This window comes from Corylus avellana, chromosome 7 (assembly GCF_965113065.1).
Source record: "Corylus avellana chromosome 7, dhCorAvel1.hap1.2, whole genome shotgun sequence".
NCBI classification, from domain to species: domain Eukaryota; kingdom Viridiplantae; phylum Streptophyta; class Magnoliopsida; order Fagales; family Betulaceae; genus Corylus; species Corylus avellana.
In genome coordinates, this window is record NC_142496.1 from 4584366 (window position 1) to 4605963 (window position 21598).

General features: G+C 34.7%; 1 protein-coding gene and 2 pseudogenes across 1 annotated transcript; 2 read left to right on the forward strand and 1 right to left on the reverse strand.

Moving 5' to 3' along the window:
- Nucleotides 1-2207: 2207 nt before the first annotated feature.
- LOC132185425 (F-box/FBD/LRR-repeat protein At4g26340-like) lies at nucleotides 2208-4220 on the reverse strand (annotated as a pseudogene).
- A 4393-nt stretch (nucleotides 4221-8613) lies between these two features.
- LOC132185741 (small ribosomal subunit protein eS7) lies at nucleotides 8614-11634 on the forward strand. The gene is made up of 7 exons (XM_059599517.2): nucleotides 8614-8652; nucleotides 8742-8834; nucleotides 9958-10047; nucleotides 10152-10225; nucleotides 10308-10431; nucleotides 10858-11040; nucleotides 11280-11634. The coding sequence occupies exons 3-7, from the start codon at nucleotides 9973-9975 to the stop codon at nucleotides 11397-11399; spliced, it is 576 nt and encodes a 191-aa protein (XP_059455500.1). The 5' UTR covers nucleotides 8614-8652; nucleotides 8742-8834; nucleotides 9958-9972; the 3' UTR covers nucleotides 11400-11634.
- A 3643-nt stretch (nucleotides 11635-15277) lies between these two features.
- Nucleotides 15278-17315, forward strand: LOC148584364 (pentatricopeptide repeat-containing protein At5g16860-like; annotated as a pseudogene).
- The last annotated feature ends 4283 nt before the right edge of the window (nucleotides 17316-21598 follow it).

A 21598-nucleotide genomic window follows, 5' to 3' on the forward strand; every position in this document is an offset into this window, starting at 1 on the left:
TAATTAAAAGAATCATATATTTTACGTCAATTTTGAAGTGCATAGAGAAATACAGAAATTAACTAGTTTAATTATAAGGAATCCTACAAACTAGTTTAGAATACACATTTACGTTGCAATTTTAAAAAGAAAAAAAGTAAATTTATACTCCGTTTGTTTTGCCGTAAAATAATTTTCATAAAATATTTTCTATAATTATATTAAAATATATTGTTTTTGACTTATTAAAAAAAGTTATAGTCATATTTTTCAGGTTGTGCTTCTGTGGGAGCATTGCTTCACGGAAAAGAGATTCATTGTTATGCCACAAAATGTATTCTTAACAGAAAGGGAAGTCATCCCAGGGAAGATCTAATGATAATTAATGGTCTAATTGACATGTATGCTAAGTGCAGAAGTACCAAAGTAGCACGAATGATGTTTGATTCAATAGCACCAGAGGGTAGGGATGTGGTAACTTGGACTGACATGATTGGCGGGTATGCTCAGCATGGAGAAGCCAATGATGTACTGGAGCTTTTCTCCCAGATGCTTGGACAGGAGAGTTTTTTAAAGCCAAATGCTTTTACTATAGCTTGTGCTCTGGTCGCTTGTTCTCGTTTGGGTGCCCTGAGGTTTGGTAAACAAATTCATGGTCATGTGTTATGCAATCAGTATGACCCTATGATGGTGTTTGTAGCTAATTGCCTCGTAGATATGTATTCCAAATCTGGAGACATAGATGCTGCTTGAGTGTGTTTGATAACATGACATCTCTATTGTCAGCTATGGGGCATGTTCCTGAGATGAGCTTTGCTCTTCATGATGTCGACGATGAGGAGAAGGGTGGGCTTCTTCTTGAACATAGTGAAGTTGGCGCTTGCATATGGCATCCTTACATCACCTGCAGGGGCACCCATCCGAATCACCAAGAACTTGCGCGTATGTGGTGATTGCCACACTGCTATCACCTACATATCCAAGATCATTGACGATGAAATTATCTTGAGAGACTCGAGCCGCTTCCATCATTTCAGGAAAGGATCCTGCTCCTGCAGAGCGTATTGGTGATAACTTAATTATGGATGTCTAGTTGGGTAATAATTTTTTTATTTATTCTATGGCAATGGAAAGTGGTATTGAGATTAACATGGCAGTGGTAAATATAGATTGAGACTTTCTCATAATAGGCAAAGGCAAAAAAAGAAAAAGAAAAAAAGGATCGTATGTTGTTCTCAATTGCTAATTTTCACCACTTTATGAGGCTAGTTTTCCACAACTCTTTTCTTCCTACTGAGTCATTGGTCTAATAAATCTCATTTACACAAACCATCTTTTAACTCTTTGAGTTCTTAGAACTCTTGTTTTAATGCCTTCTTCGTCTAGCATTTATAACATTATAGTAGTTGCAGTACATGTAACATACTTGCCAAAAAAGAGAATGCTATGCAAAACAGATCTTCTCCATACATTATAAGGTCTCTTCTCTTAGTCAGTTAGTCATGAATGTAGATTCCATTATATACATCGATCTCTTTGGTTGAAAAGATGTTTCCTCTTGCAACTTCTTGAACCTATGAATCCAGAGGCTAATGCATACAAGTCAATCGACCAAATAAGCTGTCTAAAAAGTTTTTAGGATGAATGATACAAAGAACATTGATCCAAATAAGCTGTTTTTAAAAAGTTTGTAATAAAGAACATCACTGTTTTTATGTTTTACCCTTTTTTCTATATTCTTTCGTTTTTTTACCCCATGCTTGCTTTCATTTGCTTGATCTTGTTTGTGAATTAAGATAATTTAAGAGAGTCATGTTGGGTTCACGCTCCTGCAGCTCGAAATAATGTGAAATATTGTTGAACCATAAACAACATTATTAACATAAATAACATAGTTTGTATATTCATATACCAAATTAGATGAAAATTAGATTGAGAACATCAATTAATTCAACCCAACCAGACACAATGTCAATAACTCCATCGGCGGCGGCGCCATAGACATAATCCGTACCCTAAAATTAATTTAGAATCTTCTGAAGTAACTAAATTAAATTGAGAACATAACATTATTAGATAAACATTCAATTTTCTCGAATATTTATTTAAAGTAAAAATAAACACTAGCAAAATTGATTCAAAAGTTCACAATGTGTGAGACAATCTTAAAAAAAAAAAAGAGGCATTCTCTAAGAGATTCTTTTAGAATCTTTTTATATGCACATTCTCTAAAGCTCCAGATATTTGTCACATTTAAGCAATGCACATCCGTTAAAATATTGGAAGCTCTCTAATATTTGTGCATTCTCAAAAAAATATTTCTCAAGATCTTTCTTATTTGCACATCGTCCGAAGTCTTTAATCTCGAGAGTTTTTAAACAATGCCGTCAACATAAAACTGGAAGAAGTTTGCAACAATTGGGATTCTTTACTTGATAAAGAGGGTCTCCATATGTGAACTGAAACACGAGCATGGATTTAGTAACATCATTAGTGAGACATCATCCTGATTTTTGTTTCTTCCTAATGGAGTCGAATCAAATTTACTTCAGACCAAAAGAACTAAGTTAGTGAAACATAATTAAGAAATATGAACACATGATATAAATAACAATCATAACAACGAGTGGAACCACTACACCAAAATTAACTCCACTAAGCATGAGAAGATGAAAAACCAAAGCATCTTAAAAGAGAAAGAGATTATTAAAAAATAATAATAATATTATTATTATTATTATTATTAGCAATTTTCTATATTCTAAGAAATAAACATATGCAATACCTTGAAAGATATACTTTTAAATATGGTCATTACTTGCCATTCTATAGAGAGAGTCTCTAGAAGAGGAGAAATCCACAAGAAAGCATCCACAATTTTGTTGATTTGCCATCTCAGAGGCATAGTAAGTACTCGTAGCTTCAATTTCTTGACATTATATAATGGGGATGGTTGGATTTCTCACAATGTTTCTGGAGTAATCACTTTCTACACAAATTAAACCAAAAACCATAATATATGTTAAAAATCAATGTACAAAGTAACAAAGATTATGGAAGAAAAAAATAAAGAAGATCGAATAATTTAAAGAAACTAGAAATACCTGGACATCCAAATCTATCCAAGTCAATAATTTCAAATGATTGAAGTTTGCAAGGAATTCAGTCTTTTTAATATCCATTGAAGCATTGCTTAAAAAGTAGAGACTAACTTCCGAGAAAGTCGAAGTGTTTGAAGAAAAGGATATACGATTGCCAAAATACTTGAGTCTATGCAACTTAGGAGTAGCAATGTTAACTTCAACCAGTGCTCGACAACGATTAAAGGTCAAATTCTGGATGCGATCACTTGAAATATTAATCGTTTTCAACATTTTACAACAATTTAGGTCCAAGCTCTCAATGAGTGGGTTTTTAGAAAGAAGGTCGTGCAACCATTCGTCTGTCACATTGGCTGAATATAATGCTAAATTCTTTAAATTTTCACATGGGAGTAGGTTGAATATTGGAGATGGGTTCACAAAATGGGCAAGTAAAGATTTAAGAGTTGATGCTTCAATCTCAACCCTCTCAAGTTCAAAATTATTTACCAACTCAATGACCATGAGTTTAGGAAGACCCGAGACATATATATTTTTCAACCCTTTACAATGTTCAAATTTTATCTCTTCTACCATAAGACAACCAGCAATTAGATTTTGAAAATTTTGGTCCTCCATATAAACTCTACCCACAACCAATTTTTTCAAAGAAGATAAGTTAATATCATTGGGTAATGACTTCAAGTTACAAAAACATAATGTCAACTTGGTTATTGATTTTGCTACTAGAACACTCTTCGGCACCTGAGAGTATTTAGGGGGGCAAATATTAGAGAGATTCAACTCTTTGACATTGCTTTCAATTGCATACTCATCAATCCAACGGTTTACGAGAGCACAATACGATTCATCAATGTGCATTGTAAGCTAAAATTTTTTCAAACTTAGCTGTTGCCTATAGCGACTTAGTAAAGTTCTCTCCACAAAATAATTGATCTCCTCTCGCCTCTTGTTTTCTGAATACAAATTTGACCAAAACACATGTTCATTAATTTATGGAATGAGAAATAAAGTCCAAACGTTTTGCCATGTCTTGGACAATATAGTAAGTTGAAGTATTTGTTTCAAGGGAATGAATGATAGAATGTGCTCTACAATAGGTTCCGGTAATTCGGATAGTCGGTCAATTTTGTGCTCCATTAAGGTTGAAAGCATTCCAAACCAGCAACGTCCCTACACATCATAAGCTTTTATAATTATATCCATGTCTCGACATAACTTTAAATATATCACAGGTAGCAAATATGCTTCTTTAACACATTTTTCTTACGACAGAGAAGAAAATTTATGATTTTTCATTTAACAAATGTAATAATTATAACATTAACACCAATTGATCATAGCTGGAAAGAAAAACTCACATTAAACTAATAAACCTATAGCAATTGAAATTAACCGAATAAAGAAAAACAATATTTATCGTTGGTACGTACTAAAAGCAATTCTTGTTTTCTCTCTTATCAATAATAAAAGTTTTTATGTCTAAATGTATCCAGGAAAACAGAAGAAAAAAAAATCTCACAAGAAAATAGCCGACAATAAAATTGGGAGAAAATAAACAAATACTATTATATATCGAAAAAAAAAAAATAGAGGAAGACCAACCTTTTCCCTGCAATGTAAGGCAGTGGCACGTAGGTGTTGCTTGAACAAGTCGGGTAGAGAGAAGAAGAGAAAGAGGAAGAGGAGAAAGGAGAAAAGCGGAGAAATCTTTGTGCCAAGGACCACAAGAGTGACGGCGGAATGCGTTGAGAAAACACGTACGGGTTATAGGCTTATAGCAATTGATTGAAATTGTTATGGGATGCTTTGTGCACTTATATTGCTTTTTATAGAGTATAAAATAAACATATTCTTAATAGGAATATGATTAATAACCCTAATCCTAGTAGGAGAAGAAATCCTAACTTAATAAGGAAATGACTAATTATTTAATAATAAAAAATAAGGGGTTCTTAACATAAGGCTTTTTCAACCCAACCTCCTTGAGTAATTCTACAAGAATGATGTGACTATTGAAATCACCATTTGATTAAAATCCAATAATGATCAATCACAAGTTAAATGGTGATTTTAATAGACATATAAATTTTGGAGAGACTTAAGAGGAATATAAGAGAGACTTGTAGCATTATTCATCTCTCTCTCTCTTTTAAGGATTCCTAGAAAGGCTAGAGAGATGCGAATTAGAAATTGTCTTGGTTGGTGTAAAGTTGGCATGAGTCGATATGTGTGCAGTGCTGGTGTTTTAATAAGTGTAGTTTTAAAAATTGCATTTTTAAAAATTGCGTTTTTGAATCGCAAAGAGGTTTGTTAAAACATGTTAAATATTTTTTTTTTATTAAATATTTATTATGCGAAATCGTGATTTTTGTTTAAATTCACGTTTTTTCAAATAAGCATGTTTATGCTTATTTTCATTCAGAAAATAGAAGGAAATGAAATTTATATACTGTAAAGTTGAGTGCTGAAAATTGATTAATGTGAACTGGCTTAGAAATGTACAATGCTTCTAGCCCAAATTGGGTGAAAACTGGTTGAAGACCGTGCAACCAAATACACTTGTAACCGAGTAATGATATCCGGGGTACCGGCGTGCTTGAACAGTAAGCACGTGGCACATGCCACGTTTGTCCAGATTAAAAAAAAAAAAAAAAAAAAAAAAACCTGCGTCAAAACAAGAGAGCCATTTTTCTTCCCCCATTTTCTCCTTCCCACTGTCACATGAGGAGGGAACTAATTAGTTAGAGTGATTTATATAAATTAGTTACAAACCAGTTTATAGTTTTTTTTTTTAACAAGGGGGGACACTGTTAACTCTTTTATATATGTCATTACTCTTTTGTTTTTTTACTTTTTCTATTGATGACTTAGCACATGCTGACATTGCATTGATATTAGGGTGCTGATATGGATGTTGATGTGTCAAATTAGACAAATGCACCAAATGACTAATTGTTAACTTTGATGGTAAAGTAATAGAGAGATCTATTTAAAAATTCAGACAAAACCTAAAGACCTTATTCTTAAAAATAGAAATATAAGGACTAAATCCAAATCAGATGAATATTTTTTTTTTAAACAATGCATTTTAAAAACATTAAACCAAACAGATACTAAGGAAAGAAGAATGCTCCTCTTAAAACCTTTGGCTGGATTTATTATATTCCTTTATTTGTTTTTGGTGGGTAAATTGTAGTTTGAAAGAGTAAAATAAAGCTTAGGAACCTGCCAAAGGGAACTAATTTTGTTCATAAAAGGATAAAAAAGGAGTTGATTTGTCCGTTTGAACAGCCACCACTAAAACGGGTGCAACTTTTCAAAAACGGTGCAATTGGCACCTCTTAGGAAAAAGGTTTCAAACATTCAAAACTATGCATCAATTCAAGTCGACAAGATTATAGATTATTCTGACATATATATATATATATATATATATATATACCTAATCTTGTTACTTCACATACACCTGATCTTTCTAAGTGTGTTTAGATAGGTACAACTGGAAAATGCTACAAAAAGCTTGAGGAACCTGCAGAATTTTTTTATTTTTTATTTTTTTTTTTTTTTTTTTTTTTTTTTAAAAAAAAGATGTTGTAAAATAAAGAAATATGGTCATTGGAATGCTTATCATAGAAAATGTCCAATAAAAAAAAGAAAAAAAAAAAAGCCAGAAATTTAAGACATGGATTTCTTGTGATCGATGATAATGGAATCAACTTCACATCAAAACCAAGGCATAGATTCAAGAAAGAAAACATATAAATCTCATAAAAAAGAAGGTTCTCTCTTAATTTCCATTGAAAACAAGGGAAAGAATAAATAACAAACCTATTGGCTTGAGTGTTGTGCCATAAAACATAAGCAAATCAAGGAAAAGTGTCACCAACAATAGCTATGTAGCCCAACAATTGAAATAAAATAACATCTATCATGTTGGGACAGTTGTCAACCTTGATAGCTGTCAACCCTGATAGTAACTTGATTCAAAGGCCTGCTAAGAAAGAAAAATGATCAGTAGTGACAGACGGCAAAGTGGGAGGTGTGGCGGTCATGACATCTCCCATGCTTGAGTGAGAATTTGAATAAGATAAATAACAAGAAATAATAATAATTGCGAATGAGTAAAGATATAATTCACCGTCCTTTTATCGTTGGTGGGCTCCTCTTTTTATAGAGGCTATGAGTGAGTGGGTGAGTCCTTGTGGGAATCTCACTCAACTCCCTTGATACGTTAGAGTGGTTAAGCGATTCTCTCCATAATACTCTTTGGGTAGTTCGCTTGGTGATTTGGCATGTACCTGGACTCGATCTAACTAGTTATCTCCTAATCTGGTTTGTTATTCCCAGATTGGGTTTGTTGGAAAATAGCTTCGCTTTCTTGATTATCAGTTTAGCATAATATGGTACATAACGGCACGATTTGGGGGTAGACCAAACGATGGCTAGGCGATCATGCCCATATTGCAGGGGCTTGAGCTTAGTTCCTTAGTGATTTAGTGAGCCTCTTATTTGGAGTGGGCCCTCTGGTTGGGCTTTGAGAGATATTTTGTATCAACATATCAAATGATATTTTTTATACCATCTATGAAGAAGCTTATGAAAACTGAAGAACTAAAGAAGTTTAGCATGTCATAAATATCAGGATACCATTTGCTCAGTCTCATGTAATAGAACCCTATTTTATACATAACCATGTGATATTGGTGGCAATGCGTAAGAAAAAGGGAAAATATGCAAAATGAGAGAGAGACAGAGCTTTACTACTCATTCTGGAATAAAAAAGAGACACAAACTGAAATCCAAAGCTATCATAGCCAATGTTGCCTAGTAGATTGATAGATGGATAAAATCACAATTCGGATAATTAAGTAACTAATGTGTTTCTTATAATTTATACATTATAATCATAATTTGCGGTAAATAAAAACTTAACAATTTGAATTTAAATCATTTCTAAAAAAAAAAAATTGAATTTAAATCATATATGGTGAATCTTGATCATGATGAGATCATATAATATAAGTATATAACAATTAACATTGACCCATATAATGATACAATCATATAAGTATATAAATGTTTACAAATACAGTATATGTTAATATTGACATTATATACTTGACTCGTGTTAAATATTAACATTTTAACATATTAACTAAATAATATTATATGTAATACGATAATAGACCATTAGTGTGTGTAACATAAAGCATTTGACATTATAATTTAAAAATCACTTAATCTAAAATAAAAAGAAAAGAAAAAAACGTGATTAAAAAAAACACAATTTTTAAAATCGCAATTATTGAAATTGAAATAACAAACTGACCCTAAATAATACTAAATAACACAATTTTTATTCCTAATTCCTAAATTTTGAATTTTAAATTTTTGATTAAATTTAATTGAGTATAATCTCGGCCGTTGGATTTGATCAATGGAACCGGTCTCACCATCAGACGCACACACAGGATTAATTCTAGGAGAAGCTATAAATACATCTCTAAAAAAAACCCTAGCCTCTGTGCTCTCCTCGCCTCTCACGGTCCGTCTCGCCTCTCAGTGGAAGGTCTGTTTGGTTTTCTTTTGTTTATTTAGATTCAGAGGTCCTCACGGTTTTCTCGCCTCACGGTTTCTTTTGTTTTGTTTGGTTTTCAGCCCATCTTGTTTAGATTCAGTGGCTGCCCACCGCTTTTCACCCGTTCGAGTCTGCTCTCGACGCTCTCAACCAGTGTAACGCATTCTCCGAAGGTGAGCTTTGTTCAAAACTACAATACCTTCTTGTTTGGCTACTGGGTTTTGGTTATTGTTTTTGGGTGGTTAAATTAATCTTTTTTTTTTTTGGGTTGTATATGCGAATTGTGTGGCTATTGGATTCTTCATATTTTAGGATTGGCGGATTTCAGTTTATATTCCAATTACTTGTTTTTCCTTGAAATTATGTCAGTTTGGTTTCGGTTGAATTCTAGTGGTTTATGAAAAACAATATATTAGCATTGGATGTCTCGGTTTTTGGAATAAACTATGATTTATTAGTCATGTTCTAGAGTATAGCAGTTACATACCGATACAAGGAAGTTCATCTCAGATCCAGTGCAGAAAGTTTCTAAACCAGTTGAGACAGGAAATTGACTTGACTTTCACAAAGCAAGAAATCCTCACCAAACACTGTTCTATGGCCTAGTTTTCCAAGAAAGACACAATACTTAACAAACATATTTCTGCAACTGGGCGTATTTTATTTTAGTGTTTTATTGTAATTTTAGAAATTGGGTCCCTAATTTGTTGCAGATCCTAAAGCACAGAAACTGAACCAACACAAACCAAGACAACCCCTTTAAGCAAACCCCACATAACATGTCAAAGCAATTTGAAAATTTGAAAATCTTAACATAAAAAACTATTTGCTATTAAGTGCACTTAAATACTATTAGCTTAGTTTGACTGTTTGAGTGTTTCAATATTAGCTTAGTTATTGAAGGAAGCCACCTATTAGTTGATTCTGTATGGGTGATTGTGAGGTGGAGATTAATCTGCCAGTGGGGACATAATTATGTATGGTTTAGTTGATTTTGTTTTGTTTTGTTTTTTTTTTTTTTTTTTTTTTTAATGTTAAGATTAATCTGCCAGAGGCAGTGTCAATTTGTTTGTTTTTGTTTTTTTTTTTTAAATGTTAGGATTTTGTATTAAAATATTAAACTATAATGTACTTAAATTACAAAAAAAAAAATATTAGTCGAGCTCGAGCTTGAGGGCTCAAGCTCAACCAAAATAGACGAGCTTGAGCTCAAACAGGGTTTCAACCCTACGTGCCGAGCTCGAGCAACATTTTCGACTCGAGCCTGCGATGATGTGTCTCATTCTTGTGTTGTAGTCCCAGTTTGTCAACATGTATACTTCAAGGAAGAAGATCCACAAAGATAAGGATGCTGAACCCACTGAGTTTGAAGAGACGGCTGCTCAGGTATTTTTAGTGACTGTTATAAGACATTCCTGAGATTATCGAACTAGATAATCCCTTCCAGTTGTTGTGACATGCGATGATGAACTATATCATCTTTCCTGCAGGCTTTCTTTGATTTGGAAAATACCAACCAGGAGCTGAAAAGTGACCTGAAGGATCTTTACATAAACTCTGCCATGTAAGAATTTGACAATGGATTTTACATGGTTGAAACTATTTCGCCTTTTAAGTGACTAGTCTTATTCCCTTTTTTATTACAGTCAAGTTGATGTTTCTGGGAATCGGAAGGCTGTTGTCATTCATGTTCCCTACAGGTTGAGAAAAGGCTTCCGCAAGATTCACGTTAGGCTTGTGAGAGAGCTTGAGAAGAAGTTCAGTGGGAAGGTAATCAAAGACTGGTTTATTTTGGTTCTTACAATTTCTTTCTGGCGTTTTGGGCCAAAGAATATGCAATTGTGTTTCATTGGACAGTGTTTGTGAACTTTTTTATCATTTTTTCTTGTACTCCCCTTGTAATTAATTTCTCTTATTTGCCCTTTCATTGGTTACTCAGATGATTTAGCCCAAAAATTTCTTCTTTTTATGTTATTTTAACTTGCCACTTGGCCTACTTCATTCCAATTATGTATGACCATTTTGTATTATTCTGAGATAATGTAATCGATTAAAGTGATTGGGGTTTCTTTATTCCTCCTTCCCCAAAATGTATGCATGTTTTCCTTCTATATTTATCAGGGTTTGTATCCTGTGATTATTCCCTTTAAGACCTTGTAGGATGTACTTATGTATTAAAAAAAAAAAAACTTGTAGGATGTGGTCCTTATTGCCAGCCGGAGGATAGTGAGACCACCAAAGAAAGGTTCTGCTGCTCAACGGCCTCGCAGCCGCACACTCACTGCTGTTCACGAGGCAATGTTGGAGGATATTGTATTGCCTGCTGAGATTGTTGGGAAGCGTGTCAGATATAGAATTGATGGATCCAAGATAATGAAGGTAACCTCACTCTATATAACCAGGAAATTGCTTCTTTCAGGCTGAGTTTCTGGTTGGGAATTGTTTAAAGGAATTTGCAACTGGTGATAATATGAACATGAGACTCAAGTATGATTTGGATTAAGCATTTGCAAGTTTGGGATTTCAATGGAAAGCTTACAAGCTTGATGATTATACTGGTGATATATTCTTTTTATTTACTTAAATTATTTATCCAACATGCATACTGTTGTGGACAGGTTTTCTTGGACCCTAAGGAACGAAACAACACCGAGTACAAGCTGGATACCTTTGCTGCGGTCTACAGGAAACTTTCTGGCAAAGATGTTGTGTTCGAGTACCCAGTAACGGAGGCCTAGAGAAATTCCTCCTGGGACTTCTAGACATTATTCAAAACTCTTTTTTACGAACTTTCCAAATTTTTGTGTTGATGAGTTGGTTTAGAAGCAGGAAACCTTAATGATGGATCTGATTTTCTGCATTATGATACGATTTTATGTTCTGTTGTTTGATTTTGACCTATGTAGGATTTTGCTCATTTCAAGTTGATCATTCTCGAATTTGCAAGTTTATTGTGCGTGCCTAATTCGTTCATGAAGCCTCTCTGCATGTGGGTGTTGCTTTGGCAGGAAGCTCATTTCCACCCTGTTTGCACTGGAAATGAGCTGTTGTGGTAGTATCTGTGCTCGCCTTAGATGTATGTGTATCTCAGCTTCCTTATGGTGTGGAAGTGCCAGGATTTGAAGTTAACTGCTAGGCTTTTCAATTTTTTTTTTTTTTTTTTTTTTTTTTTTTTTTTTTCCCAATAGTTTTGTTTTCAAACGATGTGATACTATCTCATCACTTTATATCTATTTATTAAAACAATAGTTTACATGGGATGGTGATACATCATTTAAAAACTTCGGAGTTACTCGGTGAAGCATGATTAAAATTTTTAGTTTACCTATAAGCATTTGCGCTCAAATTCTGTAAGAATTATGTGCTCAAACGTTGGCAAACAGTGAAGGTTGTTGTGTTGGTTGAAGGTGTTTGAGATAATATTTGGCAAGCATTAAGCACCGAGGAAAGATCCTTCACATTTGTTGAAGTGCTTTTGTCAAGCTTTACTACGGTACCCATCATGACAAGTTGCTGGATGCAAGTTTTAGAAAAGAAACGTGACTTTCATTGTTATTTTTTTTTTTATTATTTTTTTAAGCAAAAGATGAGAAGAGGTAGGGGGAACTAGACATAAGCTACAAAGCAGAAACAATAGTGCAATCACAAGCAATCAATATCTCTCCTTTATCATTACCAATGACAACAGCTATAACAGAGATGAACTTCCTTATTGCAACATCAAAGTTGGCTCAACTTTCAATATCTTTCGTTGATCATGTCACTTAATTGTTAGCTTAACCTGTTTAATAAGAGAAATATGTTCACTTGATATAAATTATGCACAGTTTATGTAACTAGGTAATTGACTTAATAATTGGGTTACTAAGATGCATTGTATAACATGGTATAACGATACGTGCAGTATAATAACTATGTGCTTACTATATATACTTGATTTTATGGTAAAAAATGTGCGGATGTGTTATATGAGCTTGGATTCAATGGTTGTTTCATGACCGGCGCAACCATGATTGGCAGGTTGGTACAAGACGTACATTATTAGTAGCGTGGGCCACCCGAAGTCGGACTCAGTCGTGTAGGAATTTATAGATTGATCTTCTAGAAGGATTTTTTCTGTTGGGGTGGAAATCCAATGGAGGATTAAGAGAACTTTGAGAGACTAACGCAAGAATAAAATATGTTTAAGAAATATGTTCTCATAGAACTCTATTTATAGAGTCTCAATCACAACTATTGACCAAGAGTTGTGTTCTCTTATCAATAACCTCCATCTTTCACCATGTCAAATTTTTATCATTCACAAGTGCACGAATCGTTTGCAATAAAGAGTTGCAAGTGCGAGGACGATTCCACATGGAATTGTCTCTCCGTATTTCTAATTCCATCTTTCTTCAGCAATCCATTAAGGTTGTAATACATTTCAGGTTGAGCAATATATATATATTCTTTCAAGATTGTACTGCTATATATATATATATATTTTTTCTTTTGTTTAAGATAGTCCAATAAAGACCGGTCCTCTAAGTCGACGGTTTTTGCCTTCTATGTATTATAGAAAACTAATGCATCTCTGTATTGATAGTTGTGTATCTTTGTTGGCCAAATACTTTTTATATGTATGCATGCATTAGGAGTTATAGGACCCTTAAAAGTCTTTTTATATGACTTTTTATTGTTGCCTTCAGCTCTTTCAACAGTTTTTCTGGTCATTAAAATTCTCTATGCCGCCTCTTTTGGATTATGTAAGTCATTATTAAAACATGTGGTTTTATTTGGTTTATTTGTCATTGTACATAAAGAAATTAACTTAATTGGTGGATCAGTATGTATTATGTATTAAACATGTGGTTTTATTTGCTTTATTTGTCATTAAAATTCTCCTTGTTTTACATTTTCAGGCACGATTATTTCTCCAAGGAAGAAGCAGCTCCAACAAAAGAATGATGACGAAAAGTTTTCAACTTCTTTTTATGTCGTTTGGTTTGAGGCCCAATATTGCCTCCTTGCCTTGCAGTTAATTGAAGTTATTCAATAATCATGCTTGTCTTCTTTGCATGGGATAGTTCAATTATGATAATGAAGTGGGTATTTGTAACTTTAATCATTGTCACCATACTTGTATACCAACTGGAAATAATTGAACACTTAGAACAGCCAAGGTTCCCGAATTGAATGATAAAATTTTGAAAGAATTAATATTTATAACAGACAATAGGAAATGGTAGATAATTGAGGATGTAAGAGAAACATTCGAATGTGAAATGGTATTCTGCTGAGATTTAAAACAGACGGAAGGCCCAATCTCCATATGCTTTAACAATCGCCATCATTTAACCAAAAGCCTTACTCTGAACTTCTTATAAATAAATCCATCAAGCCTTTGTCCTACTTTTAACTTTTAAGGCACTTCACCTATTACCATCTTGATGAGCAATTATATATGTCAGTCCCATCAACATGATGCAAAGCACTACTAGAACATCAATACAATTACTACCACTTTGCCAACCAGATAAATCATTCAATTTGTAAGTCTGCCATGTCTAAGATTAGAAGTTGTCAAACAAAGCTGGAAAGATGAAAAAATATTCAGTTGTCCAATGACGGGAAAAAAAGAAGGTATCGCATGTCCCCTAAAACAGTAAAACCAAACTGCAATCAGCTCAGCAAGGGAGCATAAAATGAAAAGTAAAGTACATGCATATGCCACTTTGCAGATTCTCATGTCCTCAGCATCCCAAAACCCCAAGGCAGCCTTCAATCCTGTCCCAACATTACTTGCCTTCTCTTTTCTACTGCCCACCTCTGGTCTGATTAATTTTTGAGTCAGGACCATGGTTTTCGTCATGCGCCTTCAAGCCTAAACTCAAATCCAAAGTGCTTTCATTCACGTGTTGGCATACCAATTGGGTTTTGTCCTGTGACAATAAAAATCCAATTCAGCATTACATGTAATCTTTCAGTAAGACATGAAGCAAATAGTTCAGTAGCAATGTAGGATTTATCTCATGCCATTGACATGAAGTAGAAATTTTTTAAATTAGATTAACTGACCTTACCAGACTTCCAAAATGAAGTACTTCACTTTTCTTAGATTCTAATATGGAACAAATAGCTAGGTAACTAGCAACCCTGTAACTCACTTGTTATCATGAGAACAGGGTAGTTCCTTGTAGTTGCAAGTTATGAAAGTAATCTAATAAATAGCAAACTGGTATCAAGATCTCAATAGTGCAAACTTCACCAAGTTTTCCAAGTATATCTTGAAGTGTTTCCTTCAATTCTTTATCCTATTATGCCGGAAGGAGATGGTAGAAAAATAAAAACAATTAGAATACATAGAGTACACAATTCCTAGAACAAAAAGTTTCATATGGCTATCAAATAGACCATTATAAGTCCTCTGCAACCCATGTATATTTGATAGCTAGCAGAGTAGATTTGCACTAACATCAACTGAACTGTCCGGATTTTCTCTAGCACCAATAGATAAACCTATTCTTATAATGTTTGACAAACTTACAACTTCATTTACAGTTGTACATGTATAATCACCAAATAAGAAATTACAAACAATATATAATTGTAACAATTTGAATAGGAAAGAATCATAATGAGAACTAATCTGATTAGTGACTCACAAATATCTAATGTGGTTTCGTGGAATTCGATTGTGGCTGCTTATGTACAAGGTGGTGATGCTAAGAATGCACTCAAAATGTTTGATAGAATGACTGATGATCGAGGAATCTTCCCTGATGCTGTTAGCATTGTGAATATTCTTCCAGCTTGTGCTTCGGTGGGTGCTTGGTTGCAGGGTAAGGAGGTTCACGGGTTTGCGTTTCGGAATGGGTTGGTCGAGGATGTGTTTGTGGGTAATGCTGTAGTGGACATGTATGCCAAGTGTGGAATGATGGATGAAGCAAACAAGGTTTTTGACCGGATGGTGGTTAAGGATGTGGTTTCTTGGAATGCCATGGTAACTGGATACTCTAAGATTGGTAGATTTGAGGATGTTCTTGCTTTGTTTGAGAAGATGCGGGAAGAGAAGATTCAGTTGGATGTCGTGACTTGGAGTGCGGTGATTGCGGGGTATGCTCAGAGGGGGCATGATTATGAATCATTGGATGTGTTTCGGCAAATGCGGGTCTGTGGGTCGGACCCGAATGTTATTACCTACACGTATTATATCTATTCCTGCTTTCTTGCTCCTGCAATAATGTGCTTCTGTGGGAGCATTGCTTCACGGAATAGAGATTCATTGTTATGCCACAAAATGTATTCTTAACAGAAAGGGAAGTCATCCCAGGGAAGATCTAATGGTAATTAATGGTCTAATTGACATGTATGCTAAGTGCAAAAGTACCAAAGTAGCACGAATGATGTTTGATTCAATAGCACCAGAGGGTAGGGACGTTGTAACTTGGACTGTCATGATTGGCGGGTATGCTCAGCATGGAGAAGCCAATGATGCACTGGAGCTTTTCTCCAAGATGCTTGGACAGGAGAGTTTTTTAAAGCCAAATGCTTTTACTATAGCCTGTGCTCTGGTCGCTTGTTCTCGTTTGGGTGCCCTGAGGTTTGGTAAACAAATTCATGGTCATGTGTTACGCAATCAGTATGACTCTATGGTGGTGTTTGTAGCTAATTGCCTCGTAGATATGTATTCCAAATCTGGAGACATTGATGCTGCGCGCTCGAGTAGTGTTTGATAAGATGGAACAGAGGAATACTGTTTCTTGGACATTCTATTGACAGGTTATGGCATGCATGGTCATGGAGAAGAAGCTCTCCAAGTCTTTGATGATATGAGGACAGCGGGGTGGGAGCCTGATGGTGTGACCTTGGTTGTTGTTCTTTATGCTTGCAGTCATTCCGGAATGATCGAGCGGGGAATGAACTACTTCAATGGCATGAGCGAGGAATTTGGGGTTGTTCCTGGAGTGGAACACTATGCTTGCATGGTTGACCTCTTGGGTCGTGCCCTGAAACTCGTAGAAGGCATGCCGATGGAGCCGAACCCGATAGTGTGGGTGGCGTTGCTTAGTGCTTGCAGGATCCATCAAAATGTTCCACTTGCGGAATATGCTGCAAATCGATTGTCAGAATTGGAGTTAGAGAATGATGGAACATATACTTTGCTGTCAAACATATATGCCAATGCCAGGTGCTGGAAAGATGTGGCCAGGGTCAGATCTTTGATGAAACATACAGGGATCAAAAAGAGGCCTGGTTGCAGTTGGGTCCAAGGAAAGAAAGGCACTGCAACCTTCTTTGTGGGGGACAGGTCTCATCCTCAGTCTCAACAAATATACGAGATCCTTGCAGACCTAATTCAACGCATCAAAGCTATGGGATATGTTCCTGAGACGAGCTTTGCTCTTCATGATGTGGACGATGAAGAGAAGGGTGGGCTTCTTCTTGAACATAGTGAGAAGTTGGCGCTTGCATATGGCATCCTTACATCACCTGCAGCCTGCAGGGGGCCAGGGGCACCCATCCGAATCACCAAGAACTTGCGCGTATGTGGTGATTGCCACACTGCTATCACCTACATATCAAAGATCATTGACCATGAAATTATCTTGAGAGACTCGAGCCGCTTCCATCATTCCAAGAAAGGATCCTGCTCCTGCCGAGGCTATTGGTGATAACTTAATTATGGATGTCTAGTTGTGTAATCATTTTTTACTTATTCTATGGCAATGGAAAGTTGTATTGAGATTATATTAACATGGCAGTGGTAAATATAAATTAATTTAGACTTTCTCATAATAGGCAAAGGCAAAAAAAAACAAAAAAACAAAAAAAAGAGGATTGTGTTGTTCTCATTTGCTAATTTCCACCACTTTATGAGGCTAGTTTTCCACAACTTTTCTTCCTAATGAGTCATACTTTTCAGTTCGTTAATTCCCATATCTTAGGTCGTCTCTCCAGTCATTAATTCAGGCGTCATTTTTGCAGAAAATGTACATTATCCACCGTATTAGGGTAAATTCATAGAAATTAGGAAGGGAAAATATATCACAACCTCCCGGAATTTTATATTGGAAAAATTCATATTTAGTCCATATGTTTTCATTTGATTTGAATTTAACTTCGTGCCTTCAATTTCAATTAATAATACAGTTATAATTAAGTTTTGTTCAAGTTTAACATAAGTCCCTTTGTCACTTTAAGGTTTAAGTTAGTTAATGGTTTGTCATCTGTTACATTAACATGTTTCTCATTAATTTGAAATGTCATAAACACCCCAATGCAATGTCACGTAAACAAGTGTTAATTCATTCATGAAAAAATAAAAATAAAAGGGAAAAATCTACTTTATCCTCCTGAAGTTTCATGGGTTTTTCAATTTGAACCCTAAAATTTAAAAATTGGCAATGTACCCTCCTAATGTTTCAAAAATTTTCAATTTAAACATTCCGTTACTAATTTCCGTTAAATTGGATGGAAATTTTTTTTTTTTTTTTTTTTTAAAAAAGTCTGAGGGTAATTACGTAATTTCATAGATTTTAGTCAAATTTGACGGAAATTAGTAACGGAAGGTTTAAATTGAAAATTTTTTAAACATTAGGAGGGTACATTGCCAATTTTTAAACTTTGAGGTTCAAATTGAAAAACACCTAAAACTTCATGGGAGTAAAATGAATTTTTCCCTTGATCTAAATTGGCTGGGAAATTAAGAATTCAAAAGAAGTCGAGGATCCGAATCCTATGTGTGCCTGTAGATTGTTTGTGTTTGTCCTGCATGGACAATATATATTGACTGAGTATTTTTTGACGATCATATATTATTTTTATAGTTACTCCCGTCATATTCATTGATTGCTTTACAGATAGATCGAGTTCACCTCCATTCATCATTCTCTATTGACAAGTGATTCATCGATGAATCATCAATATTCTACGAATAATTTTTTTTTTTTTGCTTTAATGATGTGTCACAATCTTTGCACCGTAGAAAGCCACAAGATCATCTAATTAATATTGTAATTGCATGTATGAGAGTTAAGTCTGAGAAAGAGTACAAACAACAAAAGTGTAGTTGATACCTTAAAGTGCTTATTCCACGTCCATCCAGGATGCAGTGCAGTATGACACACTAGTGAGATACCTTTCGGGCTAAAAAAATAAATGTTATGCACGGCTTCATATCTAGTGACCATATACGATGTGCAAGATAACTGTAATTAGGTGGAGCTTATATATTCTGAGTCAAAGAAGAATTAAACAAATTGATAGGAAATATTGCTGATTTCACCTCAATCTATGGACAATTTGTTAAGAATAACGTTATTTATCATTATCTATTAATGGTTGTTTTTTTTTTTAACATGTCTATTTAAGGTAAGGGAAATTAGGATTCGAACTAGTGATCATTTCATGAGACGTGGTTCACAGCCGATTAAGCTACCCCTTAAAGACATTATATTAATGATAAATAACGTTATTTATCATTATATTAGTGCACAATCTGTTCTCTTGAAGTAAGGACATGAATGTTCTTTTATTTCTTTGTCCTTTAATAGAAGACAAATATGTTCACTGCAGATTTTAGAAACATTTTTTATTGAGAGACGTGATCTAACATTTTTAAAAGCTCACACCTTCTTTATTAAGCATATAAGATTCAACTGAAATCTTAAATTAATTTTTTACTCTTATAATAATAATAATAATAATAAAAATTAATAGGATAATACACCTTTTTGGATTATAAAGCCGGCAAGTTCTCTCTCAACTTCTTAAAAAATCACATTTTTAGCATTTTTTTTTTCTTTCTAATATAACATCTACATGTAAATGAGAAAATCCGATCTATAATGTATTAATTAAAACTCTAATGAGAACTGATAGGCAGTCGGTATCGGTCTCTCACTAAAAGTCCTAAAAGGAAAAGAAAGAGATGCCACTAAAAGTAATTTTTCTTTTTATTAGCCCCTACCCACTATTGTCCCTGCCCATCACGAGCAACCATGCACCGACTATTTCTACAATTCTACTTATAAAAGCAGCTCGCTGCTCACGTCTCTACTTCAGAACTTGCCTCTAACATACTCGATATTCAATACCGAGTGAAATCTAGGTCTACGATTCTCTGAAGAAAATGTCATCATGTGGAGGAAACTGTGGCTCTGAGTCTGGCTGCAACCGCGGGTATCTCCTCTAGTTTGCTAAGCATGGCAATTCTTGCGAAATATGTTTTCCATGAAAATTAATATATGTTAATGTTATATTCGGATTTGGCTTCTATGCGATGCGCCATACAATTTTGTCGCACTATTTTTTTGTTTTCTAAACTTTTTCATTCTCTTGTACGTTCTCAGGATGAATAGGACGCTGAGTACTCTTAAATATTTGATAGAGCAGGACTCATCTTTCGACATACTCCTGGATGAGGCAAACGCTAAGGCAAAGAATAAAGAAGAGGCGCAATTGCTGGTTACCATTAAAGTTTTGGAGCAGCTGGGGCAGTCCTCGCGAAGTCGTACCCAAGCCATCGATGATTTCGACGTGCCCAATTCAAAGGAAAAAGGAGACAAAAAAAGGCCAACGACGGAACCAATATTACTTTCTTGGGGTGAGAAAAAACCCAGAGTGCAGAACCGGCGGCCGAGTATTGCAGACATGCCAATAGATTTGAAGAAGATAGTAATGAAGTTACGGGGACGTAATGTGAAGATGGTGATCGAAAAGCAGTTAACCAAAACAGATTTGGACGCTGATGCTAACCGGTTTTTAATGCCGCCGAAGAAAGCGAGTGTCAAGTTTCTTACTGAAGAGGAAAAAGAAAACATCGTTCAAAAGAAAGAAGATGGACTACATGTTCAAGGCATGGAAGTGTCGTTGATAGAACCGAGGCTTAAAGAGTCAAGCATATGGTTGAAGAAGTGGAAAGTTGGTAAAGAGATGTCATATGTGTTGAGCTTCCCATGGATTTCTGTTGCGACCAGAAACGGACTTGCTGTCGGCGATGTTATAAAACTCTGGTCCTTCAGAGTCGATGGAAGACTCTACTTGGCTCTTAACAAGCTATAGAATTTCAACACGGAGATGCAAGTTGAACAGGTCTTTTAGTTTTATTAATTAATTAGATGTATTTACTTTTAAATTTTATGATTTAAGTGATTTTGTAATTCAGTAATGAGTTTGGTTCAAAGTGAGGCAAATTAGAGTTAGAATTTTCTCGATGGCAGAGACCTCAATTATCTGTTTCCGAAGCGTAGATAAATGAATAGCAAATGATTGGTATATGTATATGCTGCTCCAAAAACCTTGGTAGAAGACAAATCTGTTGACTGCAGATTTTAGAAAGGCGACAAATGCCAATGGTTGGTATATGTATATGAATAGCAAATGATATGTTATTTGTCTGGCATTAATAACATTATATTTAATATCTATATTTAGAAAGGAGCGGATGATCATAAGGCCTTGTTTAGATGCCCTTTTACTTTTAACTATTTTTTAATTTTATTTTGAGACGAGATACAGTTGTTTTTGGGGGGAATTTCTCTCACCTGCTACTTCGGTTAGACAAGCTATGGATCAGCTGGAGGCTTTTTATAAAGCTGAACCGAGTAGAAGATTCAGTAATACTTGTGATACCATGCCGGTAGTGTGTGAGATGGCAGCAACCGGAGGAAGGTTTTATCAAGCCAAATTGGGATAAGGCCATTAATAAAGGGACACAACGAATGGGGGTGGGGATTATCACAAGGGATCATGGTGTAATAATTATAATTTATAATAATTATATAACAATTATTTTAATTGTATAATAATTTATTAAATAACATTATTAATTTATCTATTAATGAAATGCAATAAACTTAAAGCACAAATTTAGGCCTTAAACTTACATACAAAAAAGGACCAATAACATAGATGCCTTCCAATTTTGAACATAATTTACATTCGCACATGGTTA

Bases quoted from the DNA above. Each gene is read 5' to 3' on its own strand.
- LOC132185741 (XM_059599517.2), top strand. From the start codon at position 9,973: ATGTATACTTCAAGGAAGAAGATCCACAAAGATAAGGATGCTGAACCC. The intron at 10,048-10,151 runs GTATTTTTAGTG...TCTTTCCTGCAG, and splicing joins TTGAAGAGACGGCTGCTCAG to GCTTTCTTTGATTTGGAAAA. The intron at 11,041-11,279 runs GTAACCTCACTC...TGTTGTGGACAG, and splicing joins ATGGATCCAAGATAATGAAG to GTTTTCTTGGACCCTAAGGA.